Source organism: Corylus avellana, chromosome 7, assembly GCF_965113065.1.
Source record: "Corylus avellana chromosome 7, dhCorAvel1.hap1.2, whole genome shotgun sequence".
In the NCBI taxonomy this organism is placed as follows: Eukaryota; Viridiplantae; Streptophyta; class Magnoliopsida; order Fagales; family Betulaceae; genus Corylus; species Corylus avellana.
The window spans coordinates 23071429-23090763 of NC_142496.1; the positions used below are offsets into that span (position 1 = coordinate 23071429).

A 19335-nucleotide genomic window follows, 5' to 3' on the forward strand; every position below is an offset into this window, starting at 1 on the left:
ACTTTTAAACCTCTTGCTGCATATTTAATTGAGTTCGTTTGAACGAAACGTGACAACTTGAATACCCAACTTTCATATTTTAACCGTTTAACACCTAAAACAATGACCTGGAACTATTATCAGCCCCCGGCAAAACTTTTCGACATTCTTTGATCCTTCTTTGTAAATTAAAGCCCGAAATAAATCCTTCATAAACTATTCCAATAGTAAATAAATTTTCTAGATTTACCGAACACAATTCAATAACTTAAGGAAGGTTAATATTATTTTCATAAAATACCAAGAATTCTCATTATTCTCAAAATAAAATTTCTTAGGTAATGTAATTCTCACGTGGATTTTTTATAAACACATATAAAAAAGTAGTAGGGATATCGAAGCTTTGTCCATTCAAAAATTATTATAAAGTAGTAGGGATATCGAAGCTTTGTCCATTCAAAAATGTCTTATGTACAGTATTTAACTCGAGAAAAAGCACCCCTTCCCGCCAAACAAGTCTGGCGCGACAACTCTGAAATCTATTTCCTCTTTTAGCCCCAGACCACTCGTCTCTAATCTCCATCTCTCGGCCGGAACTCCCATTTCACGATCTAGTCCCAGCTCCTCTCTGCCTCTCCTGGTGAAACGGAGCGTTTACTCTCTGGTAAGCCCATGTAAGCTCCATTTTTCTTTGTTCTTTTTTAGATCTGCATCTTGAGGGGTTAGTGTTTCGCCAAAGAGTCAGATCTGCGCGTCATCGGCGCCGTTTCGTTTTCGATATTTTTCTCAGATTATCGAACTTTTTTGGGGGTTTTGTTTGTATGAGTTTTGGATATTAGGTTTATGGATTGCTTTAATTATATTTGAACCTAGGGTTTCTGTGGACGAAAATGCAATTTTGTTGATTCTGTACGTTTCCACGTTGATGCGTTTTCCACATGAACATTTTGAGAAATTTGGAGTTTAAGGCCGTGTTTGGCTGTAAGGAATTGGGAATTTTGGATTTAGAGGTCTCAATTCCCCTTCCACAGTATAGTTTCTGCATTTACTGTGGAACATATATTTGAGAATTTGAGGCCTAAGGAGGTAAAATTCAATTCCGAATCCGCACAACCCTTAGCTGAGCTCCACCAAATCCTTTTTTTTTTTTTTTTTTTTTTTTTTTCTTCTGAACTATTTATGCGCAAAATTACTTGGTTACCTAGAGTCAAAATTGGATATTTATAGTTGTAATCTTTTAAATAAAGGCATTTTTTAATTTATTTTTTATTTGTTGTTGAGAAATATGCATTTTAAGTCAATAATTTATTGTTTTTGTGATTTCCCATGTTTTTGCATTGCTCATGCATCCGCTATTGTTGCTCCATCAAGAGTGATATATAGCTATAACATATAAAGTTTCATGGCCCAGTTTTTTGTCTTCTTTCAAACCTCATGTTCTCCGAACTTGGTTATAAATAAAGATAAATTACTTTCTCCAAAGTTGGTGATTCTAATTATGTTGTATAGCATGTGAACTCTGTGAAAAATAAATAAATATAATTATAATTCATATCATGCTTTAATTGTAATGTCTAGACGTGTAGTCGATCTGTATGCCTCTTGGTGGACCCCTGGCAGTCCATGGAGTGCTGCAGTGTGGAAAATAGTGCCTACATGCTTTTTATGGTGTTTATGAAGGGAAATGAATGATAGAAGTTTTGAGGACCAGAAAAGTATGATAGAGGAGATTTTATCTTTATTCTTCAAAACTTTGTATATGTGGGCAGCTATTTTTGTGTCTCCTTTGTCAATTAGTTATAGTGATTTCTTTGTTCTTTTTGCTTCTTCTAGTTAGGTGTTTCATTTTGTATACTTATTGTGTACTTAGGGATGCCTTACGCTTTTAATGATATTAATCGATTACTTATCAAAAAAAATTGATGTGCAGTGGACTTCTTGTGAGAAGGATAATTTCCAAGAGTTCTCTCATGTCCTTGTCTGAGCCAGCAATCTTGTGAATGTAAAGTTGTTGTCTTTTATTGGGACTTTTTGGTTATTTGTGAGGCAGTTCCTAAGATAAAGGGTATGTTATAGTTATCACTTTTACCATCATTGGGCACACTGTACCATTTATGATCTCATTGATACTGTGTTATTAAATTTGGCCTGTTTATGAGTAAAGTTTTTGTTTGCTTCAGGACAGGCATTTTAGCTACTGTAATGAACGTGTACCTGAACTAAAGCAAAGAATATAAGTTTCGTCATCATCTAATGGAGTTAAGGAGTTGCAATCATTTGCACTTTATCCAAGCTGTTCAAGGTGGTTTGGTGACAAAAATCGCCAACATTACTCGTGGAAGGCCTGAGCTCAAGATCAAGATGCTCCAAGAAATATATGAAGCTGTAGATGCCAAAAATCACGATATGCTTCCAACACTTCGTCCAAAGATTGAGTTTGAGAGTTTTTCGTTTGACGGTGGCAGGATTGAGGCCAAAAGCCCACGTCTGCATATGGTGGACAGAAGAACAATCAAAAGGGAGCCTGAAACTTCTGACTTACTTTGCAATGGTGGTGACAAGAGAATTAACAGTGACTCAGATAATTCAGGATTTGGCAATATGACATTGAAACAAATAAAGGAGAGATGCAAAGCGAAGAAAAGGAAACGTTCAAAATATGTTGAACCGAGTAAAACTTCCTCCAGTTTAGAACAAGTCAAAACAGAGGAAGAAGATTTTGATCTCAAGGAGCCTCTCAGTAGTTTGAAATCTAAACTTTCAAAGAATAAGAAGGCGAAGAAAAAGCACATGAAAAGCCATGTCTCAACTTCACCTCAAACAGCCATATCAATTGTTAAATCTGAACAGGTCCTAAGTGATGAAGTATTGCCGCAATCTGGTGGGGATTTGTGGCCAGCTATAAATATTAAAGTTGATGTTCCTGAACCTGATTGCTCAGACTGCCAAAATATTGGTGATGATCCTTCCTTGCTTTGTGATGAGCCAGGGGGTTCATCTGGAATGGTGTCTAGTGAACTGTGTGAGACAGCTAATGAATATGTTTCGGAGAATCAGGTGTCAATTTTATTGACAAAAGAACCAAAATATTGTGTTACTAATGAAGTGTGTTATGAATATATGGAACCTGCAGATTCCAAGTCCTTTCAGAATGTAAGGTCCCCATGCGAGGATTCTGTGAAGCCAGATAGTACAGAAACAACCAGTCATGGGTGCTCAGATTTGCCTGTACCAGAATCTGAGATAGAAATCGATCCAGTTCCTAATGACACCTCTGCAGAAATCATTTCTTCAACAACAGATCATAGTTCTTATATTTCTGATATCTCTCAAAGTAGCCCTTATATGAATGGGGTATTGCATAATGGAAATGATATCAAGGTTCAAGTGCCTCTTATGACTATTCATAAGAGCCCTCAAGGCATGGAAGTATGTGGTGGAGGTGATGCATGCGTATTTGAGGATAGCATAACAGCTGATTTACCTTCTAATCCTGAAGTCAGTGTTATTGCCAGCTCTACTAGCTTGAGTCCTGATAGCTGTTTGGGTTCTATTGAGGATGATTCACCTACAACTGGAGAGAATGAACCCCCAGAGTCTGCCTGTGCTAATGTAGAGATAAATGTCTCTGGAGGGATCCATCCCTCTGATGCTACGGATGAGCTTATAAAAACAGTTGGATTTGGATATTGTCGTTCAAAATTACAGCATCCTCCTGAGAGGCTGTTTGCAACCAGAAAGGTGTGTGAATTTCAATGGTATATTTATTTGGCTTGATTTACAAATTTGGATATTGTTTTTCATAACATGTTTTCACCTTCAGGCCATTTCTCCAACTTCTCGGGAAAAACTCCTTAAGGCTAGGGATTCCTTTGACTTACCTGACGACGAATATAACAGTAAGTGTATGAAATATAATAGTTATATCTATGAAACCTTCATGTTTATGCCAAATGCATTTTGTTCCTATGAGGTGTTTGGATGATAAAGATACTGTGTCAGCCAGGGTGTCCTTAGTATTTAAAAGCCGTATTAAATGTACAAAGATTAAAATATGTGGGTAAATCAAGCAATTATATAGCAGCAGCGATATATCAAAATCTTTTTAAGACCTTTTGAAATATCCTCTTACAAAATTGATCCAAAAGAGTGAAGGAAAATAACAAGGAAAGACTAACATGGACTTCATCATACTGTTTAAGAGCAAATCCAGTTGAATGGTCAGTGAGAATTCTTGCGTATCATTTCAGGTTCCCTATTTCAGAGTTGTAACAACTGTTAATTCATGGAACAACAAACCATTCTTGTGCTGCTAAAGAGAAGCAGAGGGCTTTCTTGGAACTGTGTTGACTATGCATTTTCCATGTGTTTTAAATTAATTTTAAAAGATGTTTTTAGTATCACCAACTCACAAAATAAGGGAAGCTTTCTTTTTACAACTTCTCAAAAATAAGATCATGACTGGATGCTAAGAAATGACTTTGGTTCTGTTCAAACTTCATTTTAGTGATTTTGTCATCATTTCATTTTATGTTATTATTTATTTTATTATTGTTATGATCAAAGCACTTTGAGATTCTCTGTACCCATTCACTATCTGATTTATTTACTTTGGGCTGTGATGATTTAAGAATGTAGGAGGGAATACTTTGGGAAGAATAAGTTTGGTAGAGTCGAAGGACCTGATTGGATCAGGGGAGCTGAATTCAATATTAACCCCCAAAAAGTTATTAGGAAACCAAAGAATTATAAGAGAGGCTTCCATCCCTCAGGTGTTCCCAAGGTTCCTCTTTCTTGTGCTGCACCGCGTTTCAGCACGGGGTGCACCTCCATCCAAAGTTGTTCACAGAGTGCCATAGAATTCTCACAGCAGCAGATGAAAGACTTTGAATGTCTTGCCATGAAACTTACAAAGGAGTTGAAGACCATGAAGGACATTTTGGAAGAGCGGTTGATCCCTCAAGCCTGTCCAGCTTCATCCTTGAAATATAATGTGGATAGGGTGAGTTATTATGCAAACTGAAAATACATGTTTACTTTTTAGGAGGTAAAGAAGTATTATGTGTTGACCAGGGTTTTGTAGCTGAAAAATCTTCTGTGCTGTTTTGTCTTTCAAATTTGTTAAGATGCCATAATTTCAGTAAATATAAATCAAAGTAATGTTTTACGGTTCTAGTATTATCGCATGCTGTACCGTAAAAGTGTCACTGGATTCCCATTTGCTATCTATCCTTGACAGTTTGATGGTTGAATCAATAAGATGTATGTATACTCATGCGTCCCTCTATCCCAGTTAATCAATCTTGTTACCTGCTTTGATGTCTCATATTGGTCTTTAGAGGTAGTGGTGCTTATCAAACTGTCTTAACATTGGCTTGCTTCATCTACCCCTCGTGTAATGGTTGATTTAACAGCGGTGCTGGGATAGCTTTGGCTTGTATGACTTGCATACAAGTTAAAACTGGACTCATTGTTGATGAATCACGTCAAACTTTTACAAAGCTGCTGGGTACTTACCCTTGTATTTGACCTTTCTTAGCTTTAATGCTCCTATAAAGCTTGCATGATGCCTTTGTCTCCTTGCTAATATCCTTGAATGTCTTGATCAACATGTAATATAGATTCTTTGTTCTGCGTACTATAAACTGAAATTTAAAACTTCTCTTGAAACTTTGTTTAGGTAAAACTACTGTTGTCTTATATGGTTTATAGTTACTCGTATAGAAATTTTTAAATAATTCTACAAGTGTACACAACTGCATTTGTGAATATAGAAATCTTTTTCGATGAAGAGTATTATTAAAAAAGAAAAACATGCATATAGAAATCATCCTCCCCTTAAAAACATCCCGTATATTGGCAGGCAAGAATGGCCATTGACAGTGCGACAAAAGTTGAAGAAGGCACAAGAAGATGGATTTCCATGATGACAAGGGACTGCAACCGCTTTTGTAGAATCATGGTTTGTTCCTTTTCTCATACTATTGAATAGAGAAAGAAGCAGAAACGTCTTATTTGGGTCTTGATTTTGGAAACAAAATGATTAATTACTTGGTTATGACTTTGTGGTATTTTTTAAGATGTATTTCCTTTGGTTAATTGCAGAGAATGACTGAGAAAGGTTCTGGTTCTTCCGGAAATATAGTCCAAAAGGAAACGAAAAAATCTACCTTTGCTGATGAAGCTGGTGGAATTTCGGTCGATCAATTTCAGGGATTGACTGAGACAGGTTCTACTTCTTCAGGAAACGCAGTCCACAAGGAGAGGAAGAAAATTAGTTTTGCCGATGAAGCTGGTGGAAAGCTCTGCCATGTCAGGCTTTTTGAGGATGATGACACGGCATCTTTGTTAGAATCTAATACTGAAAAGCAGGTTCTGATGGTTGATTAACTTAGAGATATTTGAGTGTTGTACAATTACATTTTTTGGTCTCATAGATAGAGCCAAAGGGAAATTGCTTGTTAGGGCGGATACTATACGTTTGCTGCATAAAAAATTTCAGGCAGGCCTGAAGCAGCAATGTCGATCTGCTGTTCCGTTAATAGTCTTATTCTTGTTCATATTTCCATTGATATGCACTGTACTGTATCTGTGTGAAGGGAAACTAAACATTGGGCATGAAGGGATTGTTGATTTTTAGAAAAATATAATCATTAGTTGAAGATTTGTTTTCCGTCTATCGTTGTTTTAGTATCGATCTCCGTGGTCTTTTATCAACCTTTGCAAATTATTAATTCATACAAAGAGAATAGAAAGTATCTGCCTATACCTTATGGAAATCCCTATATTTCACTTGACCCTTTATATTCCTCACCAGTGACTCAAAATTCTACACTAAAACCACTGGCATCTTGGGAGCTTACTTATTACTTAAAAAATTAAAAAAATTTAAAATAATTAGGGTGGTTGTGTGGCAAGTGGCAACCCTAAGTGCAGGCATGATTGCGCGCCCACCAAAAAAATGTAGGGGTGGTTGTGCAGCTATCTTAATCTGATCAGGGTGACAACATAAATTTTATATGGTTGTGTGGCCATCAAAATTGGCATGAAATGACGGTATGACCATCATATGCTTGGAATGGCCACGCACCCACTACAACAAGGCATGGGTGGCTGCGTAACTACACTATCATTCTCTTTCTTTTTAATTTTTTATAAGTGAGGCATTTGTTCGAATTTTTTTTTTTTTTTTTCTTTTTCAAAATAATCAAGTTTACCCTATAAAAAACATTTTCTTAAATGTAAACCCCATCACAATGCATTTGTAAAAATATTTATCCCTTTTATGTCATATCAAAATACCTTTTAAAAACCAAAATCACAAAACACTTACCCAAATACAGTAACAAACTTCAAATAGTAAATTTTATCACAACAAAAATACAAGCTACGTCTATTACACAAATGCATGACACTTTCTGCTAAGAGCATTCATAATGGAAGAGCCAAATATTACTTTTATCTAAAATGATTAATTAGATTTGTAAAAAATCCTTACATTGGATTAGCCAAAAAAAAAAAAAAAAAAAAAAAAAGCTAAATGTAGCAACACTTTTTAAGGGAGCCATTTTATTTTTTATTGTTTTTCTCATCTGTTTTCTCATTTTCTCAAAACTTTTCTCACTTTTTCCCAATAACTTTTTCCAAAACTTTTCCCCAATAAAGAGTAAAAAAATAATATTTAAATTATATAAATAAAACATAGTTAATCAGATATATGGAGCATTTAAAAATTCATTAGCTAAACTAGATAAAATAAATTTTGAGAAGCCATTTTGAGTAAAAATTTGACTCTCCGTTATAAATGCTCTAATAACGTCAAATAGTAAAATTTTATCGCAACAAACCCCTTAAAGACACAGCTTACGTCTATTACACAAATGACAAACTTAGCCCAAAATAAAAAATAAAAAAATAAAAAAATAAAATGTTAAAGAAAAAGTACTTCTATAGAAAAAAATGAAATTTCATTTTGCTCGAGCAATTCAAAGTCCCAGCGAAGCTCGGTGGTCCTCCGGTGAATCACAGAACAAGAGCTCCCAAATTTCAGAGAAGGCCTCCACGATAACCCCGTGATACAACCGCGAATTGAGAGACAAAAAGCACTGCAATAGCTCCTCCAAGTCCTTGGTCTCAAAAATCTGCTTCTCCAATATCATCTCCAGCATCGACCTCTTGAAGTCCTCGTACGGATCCTCCGTCCTCTTCACCACCGCGAAGCTCTCCCTCACCTTCGTCCCATGCACCGTACGCGCTATCATCCGCCGCAACGCCGACGCTCTCGCCGAAATGGATTCGCATCTTCTCAGCCCCCTGCTGGCCTTCTTCACGTTGTCCATTTCCTTCTCTGTTGATTTTCCGCTCACAGTGTCCACCGAGTTGATGAAGTCGTGAGACCAATCATTCGAGAAGCTCGTCGAGGAATGAATCAGGGTTTCGCTCTCTTCATCTTCCTCGCCGTCGTTGCAAAACACACTTGTACGGACCTCCTTGCTTCGCTTTCTTTCGCCTTCGTCGCAAAACCTACTCTGGTTTGGCCCTTGAGCTTCCTTCTTCCACGTGTACGCAGGTGATGATACGGTGCTGTTCAAGTACCGTGTAGTCGTAGGCGATCTCGATCGGCTTCCGCAGCCGACTGATACGGTCTTCGTAGACACGTGGCGTTTGTAGGGATGTTGTTCTGGGGTCGACGGTGGTGCCGGGACGTTTGGGTTCGCGATGTCCAGTGCCCTGATGTTGACGGGAGGCAACCGGTAAATTGCCGGTGATGGATTTACCGGGAGAGTGGAAGGGTGGTTGAAACGACAGAATTGGAATGAAAATTTATGCTTGAAACGTTTAGCCAATGCCATGACTGAAATGGTATTGGTTTGAGAGAGTGAGTGGGCTTATAAGGGCTGAATATATATAGGCCATAGCGGCCGGCCATGAAAAAATTAGTATCATCATGACCAAGCCTGATAGAAAATCTGACTGGAGAATTAGCTATAGCTATTATATGGCTCTTCCCCGAAAGGTACATGGAATTTCCTTTGTGACTGTTGTGTTCGAAAATGCCTTGATGCCTGTCAAACTGGGTGGTTGGGTTTATTTATAAAAATAAATCCCCACTTGAAAACTAAGTATAGGGTAATTAATAAGGGTCGTTTGTTGGAAATAAGCCCTTACTTAGGGCATATTTGGACGTGTGTTTAAGGGATCTAAAAGTGCATTAACACTCAACAAATTTGTTGGAAAAAAAAAAGTATTTGTTTAATAAAAAAAATTGAAAGCGATTTTAAGGATCCACAAAGCAAAAAAATTGTCAATTAGAGTTTAACCCAGTATAATATGGACAGAGTTTTCCTCTAAACTAGGTTCTTTAATTAGATAGAGGAAATTTCGGTTGCTGCATTGTCTTCCTTAAACTAACATTTGGATTCTTGGGTTGAATGTATCCCTTCAGTTAAATTTTTCTATTAAACTTTCAAATCAATCTTAAAATGCATGAAAAGTTGAAACTATTAATAAAATGTGAATTTAAGGATAATGAATGCAATATTTAAAATTCACAGGGTTGATTTTCTAGATAGCTAGGTTCTTTAATTAGAGCTTGACCCAGTATATATTCAAATCAAAACAAATCAAATCAAGAAACTCAGTATAATATGGATAGAGTTTTTCTCTAAACTAAGTTAGAGAAAATTCTTCCAACCCAATTTAAAAAAAAAAAAAAAAAACCTCTTTCCATATAATATTATGATTAGTTTTTTTGAAAATGTGTCTTATTGTCTGCCACATTGCTCTCAAGCTACAAAACGAATTGCTCTCAAGCTGTAATGGGAAGTACAATGACGCCTTAACCTTTGGCCTCAATTGATGAAAATCATCTTTTAATAGGATACTAAAATTTCATTTCTTCAATAAAATAAAAATAGAAGAAAAGAAAAGGAAAAAAAAGCTTAAGCAAGAACATTTGAAGAAGACCTCAATCCCGTTCCAGGGGAAAGAAAACAAGGTGTATACAGCCCAACTTTTGACAGATTCGACGCGATTAATCAAACCATTACACAATCGATTTTGTCTCTAGTTTTCACTGGAGCCACTGAGACGCATTAGAGGACAAATTATCGCCAGGACCTGTCAGCCAGGTACGTCTAATTGCATGCCCACCTGGACAAATTAACAAACACTACACAGGCAGAACATACGATCTTGCTACAAGCCTACGATATTGCACACGCGCTTTGACCTAGTCGACTCACAGTAGCACGGCTGGTTATCCCCTTCGGTTTGGAATTTGGTGGTGTGAAAAGGATGTCGAGCCGACCCAAATTGTATCAACTTTCGGGTATAATCGAAAAGAAAAATGTTAGATTTACAAACAAATTTTACGAAAATATTGGGTCGGTTCGGAATTTGGGTTTGTTGCCGGGTTGGGTTTGGGCCTCTTCTTCAAGGTTGATCACCATGCACGGCTGCTCGGAGGATAACTACTGAGATTATCAAGCTTCTAGACAATATGCTCCTAAAGTTACGTGGGTATAATTCATCCTTAAAAATCGGTTTGCAAAAAGATCGATGATGTTCAAAGAGCTTATATATACATGGTTAAAATTGTACTTAAGCCATGTCAGACACTCCACAATCGACGTCTACATCAACCCACTCTATCTGTCTGTTCTAATATTGATTAAATTATTAAATTTGCCCATTTTTATTAGCTTAAGCTTTTGAGATAAGTTGTGATATATTTTTTTAATTTTTGAATTTATTATAGATATTTTTGTCTTATTGTAAAATTTTTAGGGTCATTTCTATATTTTTGTTGACCTCGGGGGAGGGACATTGACAATTATTTCATAGTTTGAGGGGAACATTAATGTCTAAATCTAAAATTTGGAAGAGATATGGTCAATTAGGTGGTAGCTTAAAGAAGTATGTGAGCTTTTTTTCTTAAATTAACAACAATTATTATTTTACACATAAATTTAGAAATATAGAAGAAATTGTTGTGACAACTCTCAATTCTATTATAGCCTATATCTATTTACCTGTGATGAAAAAAAGAAAGATTCCTTGTAATTGGTTGTGCCTACCTCGCACCTTAGCCTTCCCGAGTAGGGTAAACCTTGAAGTCCTATTTTTGTGGGACTTTTTGAATTGGGTACAATTCGGGTAGTTAGTTGTAAGAGATCTCGATCCATAATGAAGATCTTATGAGCTAGACTTTCTAATGTGCAATTAAAATTGGACACAATATTTTTGTAACTGTAACATTTTTTCATAACTTTTAGGATCCATAGAGCGGATTATTGACATTCGGTTATGGTCGGTCGATCGGTAATAGACTAATAGCATTGCAGCTTGTTGTAAAAGATGAAAGATCAATCAGAAATGTCTTTCAAGATGTCTAAGCAAATCCAAATAGAGCACATCTCCCACCATGTAGGAGGATGTTTCATCATTTCTCGTACATACCTTTATTTCTACCGGAGACAGAACCAGAGGAGACTAGGTTGCTCGATTTTAAAATTTGTGCATAATTTGAGATGCTAACAGATTTTATTTTCCATCTCAAACTATACACAAATTTCAAATCGAGAGAAGGAGGCCTCCCCAGATCGAACCCTGGTTTCGTCTCCGGGATATGAGATCAACAAATATTGTACCTTTTTAATTATCAACATGATGATATGGCTCTACTCTACCCAGTTGGTTACATGCACAAGTAACATATCCTATTAATCTATGGTCCGTTCTGAATTAGGTGGTGGAAGTTAATTTCCCTAAACAAAGGAAACTATAAATACATATATGTGCGCTAAAACCGCGCCTACACGACACCTACGCGCAAGGAGCGCCTTAGGCAACAAAGCCCTCCCTCCCCCTCTCCTTCTCATTTGCATCATCTTCACACAAAAAGCAATCACCTAGCTCCGTCCAGTTTAAGGGGTGAAAGAGGAAGGTTTTCCATTTTTTTTTTTCTTTTTTTTTTTTTTTTTTGCTTTTGTTTCCTCACAGGATTACCTTTCCTCTTCCCTCTTGTATCTTTCTCTCAGTGCCATTATGAGGTTGTCCCTTTCGATGAGGAAGCTGTGTCCTAATTTTGATAAGGAAGATGGGCTGGAGACGGTCCTGGAGGTGCCCATTCCTGAGGAGATGTTCACCAACATGGGCAACAATGCCACCGTGCGTTGGCAGAATTTGCGTGCTCTGATGAAAGCTCAAGGTGTAGATAAGTCATCACATCTCGCAGCTGCATCAAACAATGAGTTTATGGCTTTGCTAAAGCTTGTTGGTTCTCCTCTTATCCCTTTTCAGGTCCAGCCGGACCAACCTTTAACCCGCCCCATCAAAGATTGTTCTATTGTAAGCATATTATAAACAAAAGATATCATTTGATTTTTCTTTTTTTTTTTTATTATATCAATTCTGAAATCTTTTATGGAATTAGACAAAAGGATCAATTTAATAACAGAGACTAATTAATTAACTTTCGATGAAAAATGTTATACCATATATATCCTGTACGATGTGGTAAAAGACATTTCTCTTTTACCATTAATTACCAACAATATATCTTCATTGAAAACTACTTAATGAACAACATTATTGTTGGACGAACAGGAAGCTTCTACGGCCAAATATATAGTGCAACAGTATGTAGCCGCCACCGGAGGACAAGCAGCATTAAACTCAGTGAACAGCATGTATGCAGTGGGACAGGTGAATATGGTGGGGTCGGAAATGTGCCAAGGGGATGATAGTGTCCACGCCAAAGGCAACCGTGAGATTGGTGGATTCGTGCTGTGGCAAATGAATCCGGATATGTGGTTCTTGGAGTTGGTTGTTTCTGGTTTCAAGGTGAGTGCAGGCAGCAACGGCAAGATGGCCTGGAACCAGTCTTCCTCTCAGCCTTGTCATGCTAATAAAGGCCCTCCCAGGCCCCTGCGCCGCTTCTTCCAGGTATAAATTAAACGTTTGAACCAGAATTTGCTTTCATAGATGATCTTTATACACACAAGACAATGTTGCTTCATATATACTTTCTTTTATACACAAAAGATGATTGTAAGATTGGTAGAAAACATTTTCTTTTTCTCAGTAATCTTCGCCCATAGTTTTTACACAAGACGATTTTCGGTAATTTTTTTTAATAAAGGTAAGTCAAACTCGAGTCTCACATGACAAATTGACAATAGCCCAAAAGGTGAGAAGAAAAAAAGTCATATCACTTTAAACCCTTGAGTACACCACTATGTCACTATATTGACATGATATTGCCAATTTATCATTGAATTTTGTTTTGCGTTTAACAATGACCGATCTAATTAAGGGTGGATTGGCAATGTCACGTTAACATAGTATTACTCTAAACCCATATATATCTCATAACTGTAATACTAGAATTTACACTTTTATCTTATTATTATCTCACTTTGCTGATATGATAGTGAGAGACGGATTTAGGGGGGACTGATAGTGGCCTTGATCCCCTCCAAATTAAAAGGAAAAAAAAAATTTAAAGATTAAAAAAATAACAATTTAAAGTATTTTTTGCCAATTGGTCCCTCCTCAAAATTTTTTTAGCCCTAAGTCCCCCAGATTCAAAGATTGGCTCTGTCCCTAAATTGACAGTACCAATCAACTTTTGATCCAATTTGTCTTTGGATCAAGAGTTTATTCACTTTATTGGCATTGTCATGCCAATAGAATGAAATAATAATGAGATAAAAGTGTAGTTTTAAGGAAATAAAATAGTAGTAGGATAAACACAAGTTTTTCACATTACTCTCACAGCTTTCAATCGCTTATTCACTTACTTGACATACCTCGTATATGGGAAATGTTGGTAATACATTATTTAAGAATCAACTTTTGAAAGAAAAATTTAGAATGTACGTGTATCAATTCTCCTCGTATATATGTCATGGTAACAAAATGTATGTTGTGGATCCTTTGCATTTAACATAGATATGTGTGATCTCAACGTACAGGGATTGGATCCCAGGTGCACGGCAAACCTGTTCCTAGATGCGGTCTGCATTGGAGAGAAAACCCTCAACGACGAAGATTGCTTCATACTCAAGCTTGAGACGGCCTCCCACATCCTGAAAGCACAAAGCACGCCCAACACCGAAATCGTCCACCACACAGTGTGGGGATATTTCAGCCAACGCACAGGGCTCCTCGTCCAATTTGAGGACACAAAGCTGGTGCGGATGAAGCCCATCAAAGGGAACGACAGCGTCTTCTGGGAAACAAGCATGGAATCCGTGATAGAGGATTACAAATACGTTGACGGGATTAACATAGCGCACGGCGGTAAAACTGCCACGACGCTGTACAGGTATGGAGAGTCGTATAATCACAAGCGGAAGATTGAGGAGAGCTGGAAGATTGAAGAGGTTGATTTCAACATCTGTGGCTTGTCCATGGATTGCTTTCTGCCTCCTGCTGAGCTCAAGAGGCCGGAACAACAAGATGGAGAGCAAGGAGCAGTGTAATTTTTGCATGTCTTGCAAAAACAACAAGGCTAAAAGGAAAATGCGTGTACATATAGGAGATCATCGGAAATCCTTTTTTTCTTTGAATGTTATGGTCGATCTATTAAACCCTGCATGTTAGTGATTGAGGATGGTGACGCTTTGTAAATTTTCATAACCATCAAATAATTTAAGGATATTAATTAACCTATATATTAACCCTCTCTCTCTCCTTAAATAAATAAGTTTTTTTTTTTTTTTGGTTGGTTTGGCTGAGAAGATGATTTGGGTTTTCTATGGCTTCTGGTATTTTGAGTTGAATTTCTATGATTCTCGACTGATTTGGATTTGGATATGAAGGCGTTTGTGGTGTTGATCCCTGTTGGTGCGTTTTCTCGTCATAGAATTTGCTACCCAATGATTTTTCTTTATGGTTGAGAGGACTTCTGCAATGGTGTTCTTCCAAAACAATGACAAGGTTATAGGATGCTTAAGTTAGCTTCTTCATTTATGGATAACAAATATAATGAAAATTTATCTTTATTCATCTATAAATAGTAAGAGATGTATGTGAGATTTATAAGGAGAGAGAAGGTTCGAGAGAGAGAGAGAGAGAGAAACTTTCTGGAGTCCCTTGGAGAAAGATCCATAGGAGAGGAAGAGAGCCCCAAGAAAAGGTCCCCCTTCTCCTTTTATTTCTAAGTACAAAAAATAGTATGTACACGTATCATAAAGTGAGTGAGTGATGGCATAATGTAAATAAATGTCAATAAGTGGAGCCCACAGTGAGATATTTTCTCCCCAATAATCCCATTGTTTGAATAGTTTTTTTTTGGTGGATTGTATGTGTGAGTAGCATTACTCGGATATTAAGGTGTTTGGGATTGTTTGTGATGCAGGTTAAGGAGAGTTAAAAGGAGAGTGGGTGAGAGAGCCAAGAGTGAGGATTTGTTCTTAGAAAATGGGAGGAAATTTTTTTGGAGTAATGTTACACATTTTGGTTTTTAACATTATTATTGAATTTAGAATAAATTTAAGTTTGATTAACGGTGAGGATTATTGTACAGTATGCGTTTGCGACGTGCAATTAATCTGAGTAAAGTTCTCCTACGTTACAAAAAAAAAAATAATAATAAATAAATTTAATAATAATTTTAAAAATTACCTAAATAAATGTGAAAATAGGTGTATATAAGTAAGACCTAAAGGTGCGTGTAGCATTATTCAAAAATTTTTTTTTTTGGTCTCTCCCAAAGAAAGATTGGTCTTGAGAGAGGGTTTTATTTATTTATTTTTGCCCTCAGTTTTTGTTGAAGTGAGGGTGTGAGGGAGAGTGAGGAAGAGGTGGGGGTTTTTTGGGCCCATATTAGCTAAATGCAAGAATGGTGACTTTAGTGAAAATTGTTGGAGTGCTCTTGATAGGCTCATTATTTTAGTGTAGGCTAGGCCCAGCAGAGGACACTAAGGAAACACTGTAGTTTCAGGCCCAAAAAGGTTTCTACAATATCTCCATTAAACGACGCCACTTAATAACAAATAAACCGCGGCTCCTTCAAGTAGTCTAGGGTTTTAAAAACCCCGATTCATGTAAACCCCTATTTAAACGCCCGTATCCTTACAAGCCTCTCAACCCTCGCCGTCTCTTCCCACTATTCTGTTCACCGTTCAAAACCCTAGTTTCTGTAAACCCTAAAGTTTCCTCACCTTATTCCCCGTCTATTTGAATAGAAAAATGATCCGCTGTTTCTTCGGTATCTGTAACTTTTTCGTCGAATCGAAACTGTTATTCGAGTCTGAAAGTTTCATTTTATTTGCATAAATGTAGTGCATCTGTTTTACCCTCTCCTTGTGTGGCAATTTGAGTGCTCGAGGAGATATAACTGATGCGGAGAGTGAATTGGAGGCTTACCAGCCCATTGCATACACTCAGTGTTCTTGCCTTGGTGTCAAATAGACCTTCCAAAACTCTCATATCTCATTTCCATCCTTTAAATTTCCGTATTTTGCTGTGTAATTTTTAAGATCTGTGAGCTGAATCATAGTTGGAAATGGCAGATGAGGAATTTAACTAAACCGCTTATTGATATACTGATAATTTGTGCTGACAACAACTCATTTCTGATGCCATTTTGTGTATTCTCATGCCTACTAAATTGTTATTAATGTATGATGTGTTCTATTTAATTTTTTCAAAGTTTTATTGTTAATGGTCGATTTCATAGGCTAAATTCCTTTTGAAGGCAAATGATGAAAAAATTCTTATCCTACACACTGAACTAAATGTAGACTACAACTCCGCTTATTATCTGATGCCTTCCTTGTCTTTATCATCGTTATTTTCTTTCCTTTTTCTTTACTTTTAACGTTTTCATTTTGTTATTCTATTTTTTTTTTTGGTCACTTTTGCATTACTAGCTTGTATGTTTTTTATGATTCGTTGTGTGTGATACGATTTGCTGATTGTTAGACCACTTAATATGTACCCAATGATGAGAAAAAGCGGACGGGCGGTCAGAACCTGATGCCGTGTTGAGTGTCTGCAACTTTCCACTTTGTGGAATATTATCTGAGGTTCTCGTTGATAAATTTGTAGTTTTTGCTGCTTAATATGTATAGTTTATATAATCGTGTCGTTGGTTGCCATATGCTTAAATTGTGGTGGTTTTTCAGTCGTATAACCAAATTCTGACTGCTATGATGATGTCGCTTAATTATGTCTGGACATATGAAATTTGTCTGTGATTTTATATGCACCTTCTGAGCAGAATTGTGATTGCTTATTTATTTTCTTTATTGTGTGTGCATGAGTAATGAAGTTTAGGATATTGTTTTAATCTGTCAATTCTCTAAGTTATTAGACATGTATCTTTTTCTTGAGAAGATAAACACCCATTGTATTCTGTCTGTGTTGTGCCTCTCCTTTCGGCTTCAAGGTCTGAGATCTTAGGATCGGTTTCTTGATTGGCTTTGTTCTTGAGGCATAGATTGAATTTCGTCAAAGTCTGGGGGTTAAATTATGTCCAGATATAAATGTAATTGCATATCTGGATCCCCTTTTTTGATACATTCCATCATTCTTTGTAAACACACCATATTAGATGTTTGGCTTTACTTTGTTCTTCGTTTGGCTCATGAAAATGTATCGACAACAAAAAACAAAAAAAAATAAATCTAAATCATTTGTTGTTGGGATTGTTCTATTGATGGTTCTATATTTATTCCCTACTCCTTGTTTTCAATTTAAGTTTCTGAAATATTGTTATCCTATACCTTGTTGTCAATTTGTCGAAGGTCTGATTTTATTGGTTCGCAGCCATTGGAAGGCAAATGATGTCAAAATTCTTATCCTACAAACTGAACTAAATGTAGACTACAACTCCGCTTATTATCTGATGCCTTCCATGTCTTGATCAGTGTTAATTATTTTTTTACTCTTTTTAATATTTTTGTTTTATTTGAAACTTAACATCATGGCTGTTTCTTGGTCGTATAAACTCCCAACTGTTTTCTTTTGCAAGGTGTATCCGTTAACCGGTTGAATTGAGATCTCCTCCAATTGAGAAGAAATTAGAGATTCTCCAATTGTTAATCATAGCTTTTCATTTTAAATGCAATAGTCTATAAAATATCAGCTGCTTTTGTATAACTGAGGCATTAAATGCTGGCTTTTGTTTTACCAAAGTTTAAATGATTTTATAGACTATTAGATTTAAAATAAAAGGTCACGATTAATAATCGGAGAATCTTCAATTTTTTCCTAATAGGAGGGGATTTGGATCCTACCCAATTGGACCAGTATACAGTTGGTATTTGTGTGTATTTACTTATATAGAGGGAAGCTCATTGTATTAGAGTCAGGCTTCCGCGAAGTTCATAAAGAGCGGATTTGGTTTTGGTTGTTGTCAATTGTTTTGAATGTATTCAACTGTTGTTGCTCCCTATTTTTGTATCCTTTTCTTTGGCTTGTATATCTGACTGTAAAGTAATATAAAAAGGGCTTGGTCTTTTAGGCAATGATGCTATCTTGGAATGAACTAGTGCTGCATCTGAACGCGCAATTTTGTTGGCAATGGGCCCATCTTGCTGTAACCTTCGCCTTCTCCATACTTTGCTTTACATTGCTCTTTGGATTGTGTTCCCCGGGCATTTGATGTCTTCACATGCACCGGGCTGGGCATGTTGTCTTGCGTTGTATTTTTACCAGTGATTATTTATAGCAATTATTTCTTTTACCATATGGTATTGTTGTTTTTCAAATCAGTCGATATTCTTGTACATGATCTACCAACAAAAATTTAAGATAAAAAACGGAAGACTTGATCCATCTTAGAGGAACAGGATATGACAGGAAGGTTGTATTAATTATGGGCATATAAATGAAGTTATAATTAGAACTATAAATGAGTTAAGGTACTCTTGATACTTAAGATATCTTGAAAGAGCTCAAGATTAAAACTATAAATAAGAAAAAATGATCATATTTCATAATTTTAACCTCATTTCCAACTTCCATCTTGTTATTTCTATCACTGGATTGTCCCTCCCATTTTAAATATTATTTATCGCCTTTTATGATGCAAACAATTGGTAAAATGTAATAAATGAACAATCATGTGATAAATTTTACGGAACGTTGGAAAGATTTTTCTCCAAATTTGGTTTAATGCTATTTTTTAAATAGCATTAATAGGATTTAATTTGGAGGAGAAAAAATATATACATTTTTAGTAGCATTAATAGGGTTGGAAAAAATTATTTTTAAAAAGTATGTAATTAAAAAAAATGTTAATACTTTTTATTGTCGAGGCAATTTTGGAGACGTTTAGAGGAAGTTGTTCCAATTTTCAACCAATTTTTTTTGTTTCTTTCTTTTAACCATCCAAAAATA

The 19335-nt window shown here is 36.2% G+C and overlaps 3 protein-coding genes and 2 non-coding genes across 10 annotated transcripts; 4 read left to right on the plus strand and 1 right to left on the minus strand.

The window, feature by feature from the left end:
* The first annotated feature begins 419 nt into the window (after positions 1–419).
* On the plus strand, positions 420–6641 carry LOC132185732 (uncharacterized). 6 transcript variants are annotated; one of them, XM_059599503.2, is made up of 7 exons: positions 420–653; positions 1910–2044; positions 2160–3720; positions 3803–3878; positions 4611–4981; positions 5843–5941; positions 6085–6641. In XM_059599503.2, the coding sequence occupies exons 3-7, from the start codon at positions 2233–2235 to the stop codon at positions 6367–6369; spliced, it is 2319 nt and encodes a 772-aa protein (XP_059455486.2). In that variant the 5' UTR covers positions 420–653; positions 1910–2044; positions 2160–2232; the 3' UTR covers positions 6370–6641. The 6 variants fall into 6 exon arrangements, with proteins under 6 accessions (XP_059455486.2, XP_059455489.2, XP_059455487.2 ...); XM_059599506.2 differs by having other exon boundaries at positions 2165–3720; XM_059599504.2 differs by having other exon boundaries at positions 420–643.
* Positions 6642–7951: 1310 nt separating this feature from the next.
* On the minus strand, positions 7952–8983 carry LOC148584684 (uncharacterized). Its single transcript, XM_088518620.1, has one exon. It carries the CDS (start codon positions 8829–8831, stop codon positions 7965–7967), a length of 867 nt encoding a protein of 288 aa, XP_088374746.1. The 5' UTR covers positions 8832–8983; the 3' UTR covers positions 7952–7964.
* Positions 8984–12045: 3062 nt separating this feature from the next.
* On the plus strand, positions 12046–14468 carry LOC132185063 (DUF620 family protein (DUF620)). Its single transcript, XM_059598892.2, has 3 exons — positions 12046–12330; positions 12589–12927; positions 13959–14468. The coding sequence occupies exons 1-3, from the start codon at positions 12046–12048 to the stop codon at positions 14466–14468; spliced, it is 1134 nt and encodes a 377-aa protein (XP_059454875.1).
* A 2215-nt stretch (positions 14469–16683) lies between these two features.
* Positions 16684–16764, plus strand: LOC132185977 (small nucleolar RNA R16). The gene has a single exon (XR_009440663.2). It is a non-coding gene; the product is annotated as a small nucleolar RNA R16 (small nucleolar RNA).
* Positions 16765–17766: 1002 nt separating this feature from the next.
* Positions 17767–17847, plus strand: LOC132185978 (small nucleolar RNA R16). Its single transcript, XR_009440664.1, has one exon. It is a non-coding gene; the product is annotated as a small nucleolar RNA R16 (small nucleolar RNA).
* The last annotated feature ends 1488 nt before the right edge of the window (positions 17848–19335 follow it).

Bases quoted from the DNA above. Each gene is read 5' to 3' on its own strand.
- LOC148584684 (XM_088518620.1), bottom strand. From the start codon at position 8,831: ATGGCATTGGCTAAACGTTTCAAGCATAAATTTTCATTCCAATTCTGT.
- LOC132185063 (XM_059598892.2), top strand. From the start codon at position 12,046: ATGAGGAAGCTGTGTCCTAATTTTGATAAGGAAGATGGGCTGGAGACG. The intron at 12,331-12,588 runs GTAAGCATATTA...TTGGACGAACAG, and splicing joins CCATCAAAGATTGTTCTATT to GAAGCTTCTACGGCCAAATA. The intron at 12,928-13,958 runs GTATAAATTAAA...CTCAACGTACAG, and splicing joins CCCTGCGCCGCTTCTTCCAG to GGATTGGATCCCAGGTGCAC.
- LOC132185732 (XM_059599503.2), top strand. From the start codon at position 2,233: ATGGAGTTAAGGAGTTGCAATCATTTGCACTTTATCCAAGCTGTTCAA. The intron at 3,879-4,610 runs GTAAGTGTATGA...TGATGATTTAAG, and splicing joins ACCTGACGACGAATATAACA to AATGTAGGAGGGAATACTTT. The intron at 4,982-5,842 runs GTGAGTTATTAT...GTATATTGGCAG, and splicing joins TGAAATATAATGTGGATAGG to GCAAGAATGGCCATTGACAG.